The 12,173-nt window shown below is 41.8% G+C and overlaps 1 protein-coding gene across 13 annotated transcripts in view; it reads right to left on the bottom strand.

Moving 5' to 3' along the window:
- Positions 1-12,173, bottom strand: part of RTN1 (reticulon 1) — a 495,935-nt gene that overhangs the window by 278,329 nt on the left and 205,433 nt on the right. For 2 of the 13 annotated variants that reach the window (XM_078335060.1, XM_035262046.3), the window contains exon 1: positions 10,636-11,019. The exons of the other annotated variants lie outside the window; for them this stretch is intronic. In XM_078335060.1, the coding sequence (XP_078191186.1) occupies positions 10,636-10,876 (241 nt within the window). In that variant the 5' untranslated portion in view covers positions 10,877-11,019. Of the gene's footprint in view, positions 1-10,635; positions 11,020-12,173 lie in introns of those variants that run through there. 13 annotated transcript variants of the gene reach the window in all.

Below are 12,173 nucleotides of genomic sequence, written 5' to 3' on the forward strand. Positions count from 1 at the left end.
GGGACTTGGTGCTCTGTGTCTCAGCTACTCCAGCTGTGGCTGAAAGGGACCAACATTGAGCTTGAGCTGTGGCTTCAGACGGTGAAATCCCCAAGCCTTAGCAGTTTCCATGTGGCATTGAGCCTTCAAGTTCACAGAAGTCAAGAATTGGTGATTGGGAACCTCCGCCTAGATTTCAGAGGAAATATGGAAGTACCTGGATGTCCAGGCAGAGGTTTGTTATAGAGATAGGGCTCTCAGACAGAACCTCTGCTAAAGTAGTACAAAAAAGAAATGTGGGGTCAGATGCCCACACGAAGTCCCTACTGGGGGACCACCTACTGGAGCTGTTAGAAGAGGACCATTGTCTTCCAGACCCCAGAATAGTAGATTCACTGACAACTTGCACCATGTGCCTGGAAAAGCCACAGACACTCAACACCAGCCTATGAAAGCAGCCAGGAGGGAGGCTGTACCCTGCAAAGCCACAGAGGCAGAGCTGCCCAAGACCATGGGAACCCACCTCCTGCAGCAGTGAGACATGGAGTCAAAGGAGATCACTTTGAAGTTTTAAGATTTGACTGCCCTACTAGATTTTGGACATGCATGGGGCCTATAGCCTCTTTGTTTTGGCCAATTTCTCCCATTTGGAATGGCTATATTTACTCAATGCCTGTACTCCCACTGTAGCTAGGAAGTAACCAACTTCCATTTTACAGGCTAACAGGCAGAAAAGACATGGCTTGTCTCAGATGAGACACTGGAGTGTAAACCTTTGAGTTAATACTGAAATGAGTTAAGACTTTGGGGGACTGATTGGTTTTGAAGTAAGGACATGAGATTTGGGAGGGGCTGGGGCAGAATGATATGGTTTGTCTGTGTCCCCACCCAAATCTCATCTTGAATTCCCACATGTTATGGGAGGAACCCGGCAGGAGGTAATTGAATCATGGGGCAGGTCTCTCCCATGCTGTTCTCGTGATAGCGAATACGTCTCACAAGATCTGGAATTTTCCCTGCCCACTTTCTCTCTTTGCCTACTGCCGTCATATAAGACATAACTTGCTCCTCCTTGCCTTCCACCATAATTGGGAGGCCTCTCCAACCATGTGGAATTGTAAATTCATTAAACCTTTTTCTTTGTAAATTGCCCAGTTCTCTAATATCTCTTTATCAGCAGCTTAAAAATGAACTAATACAAGTAATAATGTAATAATAACAATGTCAAGTTAGGGGCACTGTTGTCTTTAAGGGAGATATAAATATCTTGGTGTAACTAACGACTTCCTTTCTACATTTCCCCCAGTAACAGCAACCTGGCTTTTGCTTGAACATCACTAACTGGGAGAGAATCTGTCTTTTCTGGTCAGTTCTAATTCTTAGAACATTTTCTTTTATTCAGCATAAATCTGCTTCTCCAAATCACTAGTCCTAATTTTGTCCTATGAAATCAGTCTTCTTTCTTTGCTTCATGGAAGTTCTTCTAGTATTTAACATTCAGATCTCCTTCCTTTTCTTTTGGATAAAAATTCTTAATTTCTTTAACTTTCTCTCAAAAGGTATGTTTTCCAAAAGCCTCTCAATTGCCCTTCTCTCACCGTATTATAGCTCATCAACATCTCTCAAAGCATGGCACCTACCCTTTAGTACGAGACTCCAAATTTGGCCTGCCTAGAACAGAATCTAGGGGAACTATTCCCTCATATAATGTGCACCCGAGACTTTCTATTAATACTACCTGAAATTACATAAGATATTTTAGTAATTTCACCATACCACTAGCTCATATTTAGCTAATTACAACCCTCAAATTTCCCAACCCCCACCATGAACTATTTTAAGTTACATCTCCTACGTTTTATACATATTAAATAGAATTTGCAGAACTTATAGTCAAAATTTTACATTTATAATGTTACAGGCCACTGTTCTTCCTTCCCCCTAAAAACCCCTAGGCAGCATCTAGGCCATTACATCCCTTGCTAAAGATGTCCATTAGTCTCTGGTTTACTGTACCTCCCAGAATCCATCATGGTTCATTGTCATATCAGTAATCATGTAGGTGGTTGTTTCACTCCTGTTTTCACCTTTCTTCTGGACTTCTCCAATGGCCTTGTCATCCACTCCATCTCGGTTTTCCACTCCTTCTCAATAATAGTGCCCCTTGTATTATCTACCTCAAACACCCCAGCTACCAAATTATCACCTCTTATCCTTTCATCTCCCTTACTTTAGTACCATTACTCCAGCAACACTGCCAGCATATATATTCCACTGCTTATGTTATCTTTTTACTATGCTTCATTACTCCTCAGCAAATTTTATGACCAAGCATGTACATGCTGCCTTGTATATATCCTCAAATCCATTGCCCCTCTCTTCTTACCGGGATCACTGGAAAACAAAAATAAAAACCAATCCAACTACCTACCCACTCCAAACCAAAATCAAGCTAACATATACAGTGATTAGTCTCACTTTAAGCTCCAAGTGAGCCCCAAGGGCTGCTCAGCATTCCCTCAATTTGCCCTAGTCCTTTCACGCTCTCATTTACTTAAGTGACAATTTTATGCCTTCTCCCCTCTTCTCAAACTTCCAACAACTCCACTCCTGCCTTCACTCTGTTGACCCTGCTTCCTATTTTATTGATAAAATAGAAGCATTTAAGGAAAATTTCTACCTGTTCTCAGCCCTACGCCCACCAACTCTCTGCATGTGTGCCTTCTCCTTTGTCTTTCCTCCATTATATCCATGAACTATATCAGCCCTTCTCTGTGTGCTGGCTCCATCCCCTGTTATTCACTCAGAGACACAGTTTCAGGAAATGCCCATGCCTCCTACAACACCAATCTTGCCCTGACTACTGTATCATTTGCAACATCTTGCAAATATGCCTTAATATTCCCCACATGAAAAAAAAATTCCCTTCATTTTATCTCAATATCCATATAGTTACATCTTATTTTTTCAGTTTTCTTTATAGTAAAACTTCCCAAGAGAGTTAGGTCTATAAATACCATCTCTTATTTTCTCCCCTCTCATTTGCTCTAAAACCATTTTAACCAAGATGTTTTTCACAGCACTTTGAATGACTTACTCATTGTCAAATCCAATGGCTGATTCTCAGTCTCTATCTTAACCACAAGCAGCATTTGGCAGAATCAATCACTCTATTCCTCTTGACATACATTTCTCTTTTTTTCTGGAGTCTCAGTTTTTCTACTTAATTATCCACTTTTACTCAGTTTTCTTTGAAAGACCTATGAATATTTGATTGACCCAGGACTCCTTGACCTAATTACTGTCAACACTCACTCCCTTAGTGATCTCATCTCTATACCAACAATGCCCAACATATATATATATACATGCAGATCAGATCACTCCCCAGCCCCACTCTATACTGCCTACTTGACAACTCCACTTGGATATCAAACAAACATTCAAAGATTAACATTTGTAAAACCAAACTTTTGGATTTTCCCTGAAACATGCTCTACCTAAAGTCTTCCCATCTCTAGCTAATAATAACTCCATTCTTGTATTTACTCAAGCCAAAAATCACAGCATGACCCTTATGTCCTTTCTCATACTTCCTATACAACCCATTAGGATATACTGTTAGCTTTATATTCAGAATATATCTAAAATCCAACCACTTATCACCTCTTCCAATGCTGTCACTCTGATGCAAGCCACCATAATTTCTTGCTTAGATTATTGCAATGGCCTACGAGTAGGTCATTCTTGCTCCACACCAACCATCACCACCCCCATGTTAGATTCTCAACACAGTGACTAGAATGATTCATTACACTTAAAACTGAGCTCTAAATATGCTCCTTCTCTATTTAACACCTCTCCCGTTCCTGTGGCTCCCATCACACTCAGAGTAATATTCAAAGCTGTTACAAGGGCCTACAAGACCTAATGACCGAATCTACCCACTCCTCTCTACCTCTCACCCTTTGCTCATCCTCTGTCATTCTCCCCTTGCTTACTACACCTGACTGCCCTTCCTGTGGTTCCTTGAATGTGCTAGGCACACTCACATCCAGGGCCTTTGCAAAGGATGTTCCCTCTGTCCAAAATCTTCTCTCAGCCATCTGTATGACCGTTCTGTCACTTCCTTCAAGTCTCTGCTTTAAAGATACCTTATCAAAGAGGTCTTCTTTGACTATCCCTCTCATTCCCACTACAGTATTTGGACCTTTTCCATAATACTTATCATCCCTTGATATGTATGTTCTGGTCTCTGCTAACCTTCCTACTGTCCCCTTTTCCCCACCAAGGAAAAAAAATAAACTTTATGGGTTATAGACTTTTATCTTTCCTCTTCTGTACTATAATCCTCAGTGCTTAGACAATGCTTGACATATAGCAAGAGTTCAATAAATAGTAATATAATAATAAATAATGCTCTCTTGCTGAAACTAATTACAATGGTTAACTCTGGACAGGGGCAATGGATTGCTGAAAGGTAAGGTGTAAGGACTTCCTTTTCTCAACATACCTTTTGTACCTTTTGGATTTTAATAACATGTGCATGTATTTTTCTACCCTCCCCCAATTTTTTAATCGGGGCAAAATTTATTTTAATAAACAGATTTATGTTGTTGCTTTTGAATAAATATTAAAATCAAAATTCTTTTTCATAGCAATGTAACATATAAACCATCTTTTGAAATTTGGTGCAGTTTAGAAAATTAAAGAGCATGCTTTCTATATCTTTATGTAAGTTGAGTGCTTTGTAGTGTTCCTGGGCATAGGAAGTGCTACACATATGTTGATAATTCAAAATCTAAAAAAAAAAAGAGAAATAATGTTGTACAGGCATTATTTTTTAGTGAACCAGAGGGAATTTCTGATCAACATATTCATTCTTTTCTAAGGGTCTATGAATATTGAGCATAATAACACATTCTTAGATTATACCAGCAATCAGTGTCAAATACATTGATTTATAAGTTTTAAGAATCCACCATTTTCCCCTTTTTGAAAATCATGTATCAATTTCAACTTTTCTAGCCCTAGTCTTATTCTCCAAATATACTGGGAATGAATTTAAAACTGCTCAGCATACTCACTCAATTCTGTGAGATGTAAAGTAGTTGGATGTGAAGAACTGATCTCATCAAAGTAGTAATACAGGATTTTACCTTCTGTTTACATATCCTGGGATTCCAGTCTTTCTTTCTATATATATTAATTTTCCAACATAAGAATCACTGTCTATTTTAAATCAGGGAGCTCAAATGAGAATCGAAAAGTTCTTTCCTGCCTTTTCTCACATCCTATTACTACAGCTTCTTCCACAAACAGTTGGCCTCTCTGGCTCACACTCTTCTCACTGTTCTCTTTGCCCTCAAATATTATCTAACCAAACAAAACTGGTTGTTTGTCTTTCATTTTTGGACCATGTTCTTTATAATGACTTTAGTGCAGAGCATTCCTATGTGGATTTATTAGTCTCCTGAAATGTCTTTTATTTTCACTGCCCTCTAAATTTTCCAGCATCGTTTTCAAAACTTCCTTAGTCACCACTGAAATAATCTAATTGTTGAATAAAATCACAACTAATCCAAAGATCTTGATGTAATGTTTAGCCAGTTACTTCTCTGAAGATGCAAAGAATGAGATAGATGATAGAAATAAAGGGAAAGAGAGAAAAATTTTGTTTTTCACGGCTACAACAGTCTGAGCAAGCTGTGCTCATATTTACTTATTCTGGGCTGATCTCAGAAAACTAACTCATAACCTTGTGCCCATGGGGTTAGATTATTATAATTCCCTTCTAGTCAAGCTTCTGGTAATAACGTGGGAATGAAGAAAATGAAAAATAACACAAAAGGAACTATTTGGCTAAAGTAAATACTGTGAATCAGAAAGGTGCACATTTTAGGAAACCATGACCGACCTGTGTTTAGCACAGATCCTTACACAAAGGAGGCATTTAATAAAAATCTAGTAAGTTGAATTGAATCGCAATGGTTTCTCACTTTACAAAAGATAACAAAAGCTCTCTGTAATCCCTGTAATCCATGCTCCCAGGAAGAGACAATAAAATGGGCTAGATAATCAACAACCCTTCTCTCAACCCTCAGAATCAGAAGTAAAAAGGAGATGGAGAGAGGAGAGCCTAAGAGTAGGGCAATGAGCAGGGTGGTTTTCTTGGAACAGCAAGTTCATGAAGGGAAAGTTAGGCTGAAAGCCTTGATAATATTTATCAATGTATTATTAAAGTAAGTAAGCAACTCTACATTTTAATTTAACCCAATGTGAATTCCCAATATTAAAGAACATATACTGTACTTACTTCCAGAAATGGTATTGATCATATCCAAAGGATATGTCCAGAGAAATAAATTGCATTAGTTTTCCAAACTCTTTTATTCATCTTATATGTTTTAAAGATAGTAATAGCAAAGGGTAATGTTCCTTACCATTTAAATAGAACTGTATCTTTCTCAAAAGAAAGAAGATTGAAATTTATACCTTCTGAAGGGGATTACCTGGAAATGACTCCAAATACAAAATTTCCACACATCTGTCAAACATATCCAAAAGTGAAGACAGTTAATCTAGCCTCCAAATGGAATTTAGAAGATGACTGGTAATGTGTTATAGTTCTCTAGATTTATTATATTAAATAGAATAAACACAGGTTATATAAAACCTTTTGAAAATTATTTAAATCATGATAGGCTGAGAATACTTTTTCCAATACAGCATCACATTTAGCATTTGAAAAATGTAAACATATGAGCTATACAGTCCATGTAAACTGGAAAATGCTTTTTGCAATTATCTTGAAATTTAAGTCAAATTATCTATAAGTCGATATCACTGAAGCAAATCATACTGGACTGATTTTTTCCTGACCATTCTCCATCGTGTTCTTCATTTCACTTTCCATACATTAAGCAGTCAATGAGTTAATTTCCAGAGCAAGCAATGAGTTAACTTCTATTTCATTTTGTTCAAATGTTCTATTTAAAATTCTTTCTTTAAATAAACAAAGGACCATTCTTTTTTCCTCTGGTTATTGTATGCTCTTTTTGAATAGTTTCCAGGAATAAAATAACTGACCATGAAAAAACAAAACAGTTACTCTTAACATTCTTTGTATAAAGTTATTAGATTATGGCACTTTTTTGATTAACAACTCTAACATGTTGTAGCCTATCCACAGTGTATTAAATGTTCCCTTGTCAACAGACATAATTTCACATGTCCAGTATAAATTTAGACATAAAGTTGTAACTTTAAAAGACAGTGTTACTTTTTCTTGAGACTATTTCCACACCACAAAAGGGACAGAAGCAACGGGAATACCTGAAAATAGAGGACTGATGGAGTTTTATGGTAAATGGGTTTTTTTGGTTGTTGTTTTTGGGTTTTGTGTGTGTGTGTGTATTTTTAGTAGAGATGGGATTTCACCATATTGGCCAGGATGGTCTTGAGCTCCTGACCTTGTGATCCACCAGACTCGGCCTCCCAAAGTGCTGGGATTACAGGCGTGAGCCACTGATGCCCAGCCTATGGTACAGTTTTAATGATATTTAAACATATATTCATTCCAGAACACTGCTGAGAAATATTTTTGGAAATGTTCCTGGGGTAATTTTAATTACCATCAATGTACAAAAATAAATAAGAGAATCTCTGTCCAGATAGCATGATTGGTGATGTTTTTCAGAAAAACACTTATTAAAACATCAATATCTATCTTATATTTCCATTTGAAAAAGAAACAAAATCTGTCTACCGTGCATCACACTCAAAGTCTAAGTTACTTCTTAGTTTGAGTTGAGTCCCAAAAAGCACCACTCTTTAAAAATAAATAAATAAAGCACTCTTCTGCCATGTGGGACACAGTGAAAAGACAGCTATCTATGAACCAGGAAGCAGACCCTCACCAGATACTAAATCTACCTCGATCTTAGATTTCTCAACTTCTAGCACTTCTGTTCATAAGCCAAAAAAAAATAAATTTAAAAATGCAGTGTGAAGTAGTGTGCTTAGTAGGCGTCTCTGAGACAATTGAGGGTTCACATGCTGACTTTGCTTGTAGCAATAGATCTGCCAAAATAATAGACCAGAAAGCTGGCAAAGATTTCTTTGGATTTTTAGTTATTTATTTAGACATCATTTCTTGCATTTGATTCTCTTATAGCAGCACATCCAGTCTACTTAATAAAAAACATAGAGATTTAAAACATTAACCAATCAACAACCGTATCAGAGATTCCATCAAGCTACAATGATAAACTAAAAAATTTCTATATAAATATGCAAAATATGTGTACCTTCCATCTTTCTTCATTTTCCTCCCACCCAAAAAAAGTATCATGTATGATTTTATTACTATTTGTGTTGCCTAGGATAGAAAACTCCTAACACATTCAACAAAGCAAGATATTTCTATGATAATAATAATAAATGGCAAATACATTGTTACTTATTACAGTCAGCTCTCTGTAACAATGCACTGTATATTTTGAAATTGCTAAAACAGTAAATTTTAAATGCTTTTATCACAAAAAATAAGTACATGAGATGATAGATTTGTTACTTAGCTAATCATTTGACAATGCAGACATATATCAAAACATCACACTGTACCCCACAAATAAATATATATCCTAAGCATTTCCTATATAATAACTTTCATGGACCCTATGCAACTGAACATGGGGCACTTAGTTTTCCTTTTTCTAGCTCACATAATCTTGGTGACACTAAAAGGAGGTGGTTAATGTTTCATAAAGACAAAATTTACTTTAATTACAATGGATAAAGATTTTACCCTCGCGGCCGGGCGCGGTGGCTCAAGCCTGTAATCCCAGCACTTTGGGAGGCCGAGGAGGGTGCATCACGAGGTCAAGAGATCGAGACCATCCTGGTCAACATGGTGAAACCCCCATCTCTACTAAAAATACAAAAATTAGCTGGGCATGGTGGTGCGTGCCTGTAATCCCAGCTACTCGGGAGGCTGAGGCAGGAGAATTGCCTGAACCCAGGAGGCGGAGGTTGCGGTGAGCCAAGATCGTGCCACTGCACTCCAGCCTGGGTAACAAGAGAGAAACTCCGTCTCAAAAAAAAAAAAAAAAAGATTTTACCCTTAACAAAGAATGGTAAAGACAAAAGCTACCTTCCTTTGTCTATTATCATTTGCCATCTTCTTTTGCAATTATAAAGAGTTTTGTTTTCATTTGGATGCAGAACTTGAGAGATTGAGTAGCCATTCTTAGACTGAAATCCTCCCCCACCCCCAGAGAGATCATAATTAATATATAACAAATGGTGTTTACCGTTGGAGTTTTTGAGTACTTTCCTTTCTTTCTTTTTTTCTTATATAGGGTCTCCACTTTTTCTCTTCCCTTCAGGATAGTTTTACTCAACCCATTCTCCAAACCTCTTTTTCCCAGTTCAGATCTTCTGTACCAGGGCAGAGTTAATTACTATGACCTTAGGTGTTCCACATAACCCTTAAGAGAAGCTGAAAAGAGGTTTCCTTACATCGACCACCAAGTGCACACTCCAGTCTCACCCCACATCCCCTCCTCTGGGAGCACCCACCACCCCAGGCCTTTTAGCTCTACATTGCCAAAACTACACAACTCCCACTCGACCATAGCAAATCTTTCTCAGGAAACAGCACCACACAGCATCCCCTTTCCTTCTCCTTGGAAACAGCGTCAACCAGGCCGGTAGCCTCAAGGCGCGCTTTGTGGATCCTCTGACCAAGATGCGCCAGGGGCCTGAGCTCCCACTGGACACCCGCGCGCTCAGACTTAGAATAGGGAGTCAGGCGAAGAAAGGTCAAACCCAGGGAAATTTCCAGGGCGGGAGAGGGGGTGGTCAGACTGCTGATAAACTATACCACATCCACTCACCACCACCCAAACCTTCCAACCGACAGCCAGGCCGGCCGCACTTCGGAGTTCCAAGTTTCAATGCTCCCTGCAAGGTGGGGCCATCCGGGCAGCGGCGAAAGGCAGGTTCTGGGCAGGGGGAAGCCACAGTACCCAACCTTCTTGCAAAGCTGTGTCTCCGAAATAGGGACACACTCCCTGGGATTTGTTTCATGCGGGGGAAGAGGGGAAGGGATGTGGGGGGAGTAAGTGTGGTGGCGATTCGTGGAGGGCAGGGGTAAGGGGCAGTTACAGCCACATCTCTGCCCTGGACACAGCCAGGTCCAGAGGCCGTGGACCTGGCGGCTGCTGGGTTGTCAGTATCTCCGGTCGCCGGCGCGTAAGCTGCGCGCCAACACGCCCCCCGAATCCCCACAACCTGTCAAACCGGCCCTACAGCTCGAAGCCCCCTGGCAGAAGGGAGAAACTTCTACCCAGACTCGCCAGCAGCCAGGATGCTGCGGTTTGCTGATGAGAAAAATTTTTTAATCTGAAAGAATCATGATAATGAAATAGAAGGATCAAAAGCATCTTGACTTCTTCTGAACCTTTGGAAAAACAACATTGTTGTTTTCCACCAGCCCGTGAATATTCCCAGTCGCCAGTAACGACGCGGGGGTGGGGTTGTCGCTCAAGGCAGAGAGCGCGAGGCAGGTGCCCAGGAGAGCCGCGCAGAAGGGGACCGACTGGGGGGCCCGAGTCCCCGACGCCATTTGCCGGGCAGTGGCGCCCGCCTTACCTGTGGATGCAGTTTCCATGGCAACGGGCGGCTGCCGGGCGGGGCCCGAGCCCGGTTCCCGCGGCGCTGCTTCCCGGGCCCTGGCGCCCAACCCCGGGCTGGGCTCCCCAGCCTGAGGCGCCGGCGTGGCCCCTTTCGGCGTCACCGCTTCATCCTCCCCTTCCCCCCGGTCCCTGAGCCACTGGGACCCGGGGCAGGCCAGCGGCAGCAGCTCGTCCTGCGGATCCGGCGGCGCGGCCATGGCTGGCTTTTCCCAGCGCGGCGACGGCGGCTTGGCTGGGCCGAGGCGCGGTGGCTGCGCGGGCGCTCCCTGCTGCTGTCCCCGGAGGGACTCCGCGCTCCGGCAGGCTGCGGTGTCTCAGCGCCGCCGCCGCAGCCGCCTCTGCTGCAACTCCGCGGAGCGGCTGCCTACCGCTCTTCCCGCTTCAGCTCCTCCTCCTCCCCCCTCCTCTTCCTCCCGCCCCGCCGCGGCCGCTGCCTGCGCTCCTCCTCCTACTCCAGTCGCTGCTGCCGCCGCTGCTTCGCTACTCCCAAGCCTGTTATTACGCAGGTGAAAATGGTCTGCTTGGTTCGGGTCCTCCTGGGCACGTCAGCCCCCAACCTGCAAATGGCAGGCCCCGGTTAGGGGATGTGCCAAACCCGCTCGAATCTTCCTCTCATTTGGGGAGGAATAAAAAAGGACTAGCAGGTAGAAGCAGCCCCCAGCCGCGTCGCCTTCCCAACTCAGAAAGTTAAGCCCCTACTGGTGCCCTGGGTCCCGAGGCAAAGAGGAAAGCTAGAGAGCTCAGGGCAACAGTTCTGAGAGTGACCAGTATCAGTTGTGGAGGGGACACAGGTCTGAGCAGGTAAGCGGTGGAGAAGGGTTCTGGTGGCAGATGGAGACGAGGGAAGCTGCAAGCCCGAGGTTAAATCCTGCGTTTCCAAAATGGACCTGAAAATAGTGGACTAAAGGAATGAGTTATCAGGGCTGGCTCCAAAAAAAGCTTAACAGATCTCACCCTGACCAGCCCTGAGGGCAAACAGGCTGTCAATTGGCAGGACAAAAGCTGTACGTTTCCTTTCAGAAACACTGAGCCAAGGCCATCCTAATCATAAGCTGTCTGTACAGTCTGTTGTATTTCAGAAGTTGGACATTCCATGAAGCTTGCATCTTTTTCTTTACAGTTCACTGTGATAAAATGGAAGATAGTCAGCAAACAAACTCAAACTCAGAGGAGGAAAGTGCCTTATCAGGTATTATGCCTGTATGAAGACCCATCTTTTCAAATGTCTTGTGCTTTATTGGTTCCTAAATTGTTTAATAAAATGATGTGCCTTTAAAAACTAAGATTCACTACAACACACAGGTTGAAGGAATAGGCTTGTCTGCTGTTTCTTCTCTAGAAAAGCTGGAGGAGCACACTGTGAGACTCTGTGGGACTCTAGGCCACCAGGCACATTTTGAGGATTTCATACTTGTCCACTGGTATGTTCAAAGGCCAACTTCAGTACCATTCAAGTGCTCCTCAGTAATGCTGAAAAAGCCCAGATTCTGCCAA

The sequence above is a fragment of the Callithrix jacchus genome, chromosome 8 (genome assembly GCF_049354715.1).
Source record: "Callithrix jacchus isolate 240 chromosome 8, calJac240_pri, whole genome shotgun sequence".
NCBI lineage: Eukaryota > Metazoa > Chordata > Mammalia > Primates > Cebidae > Callithrix > Callithrix jacchus.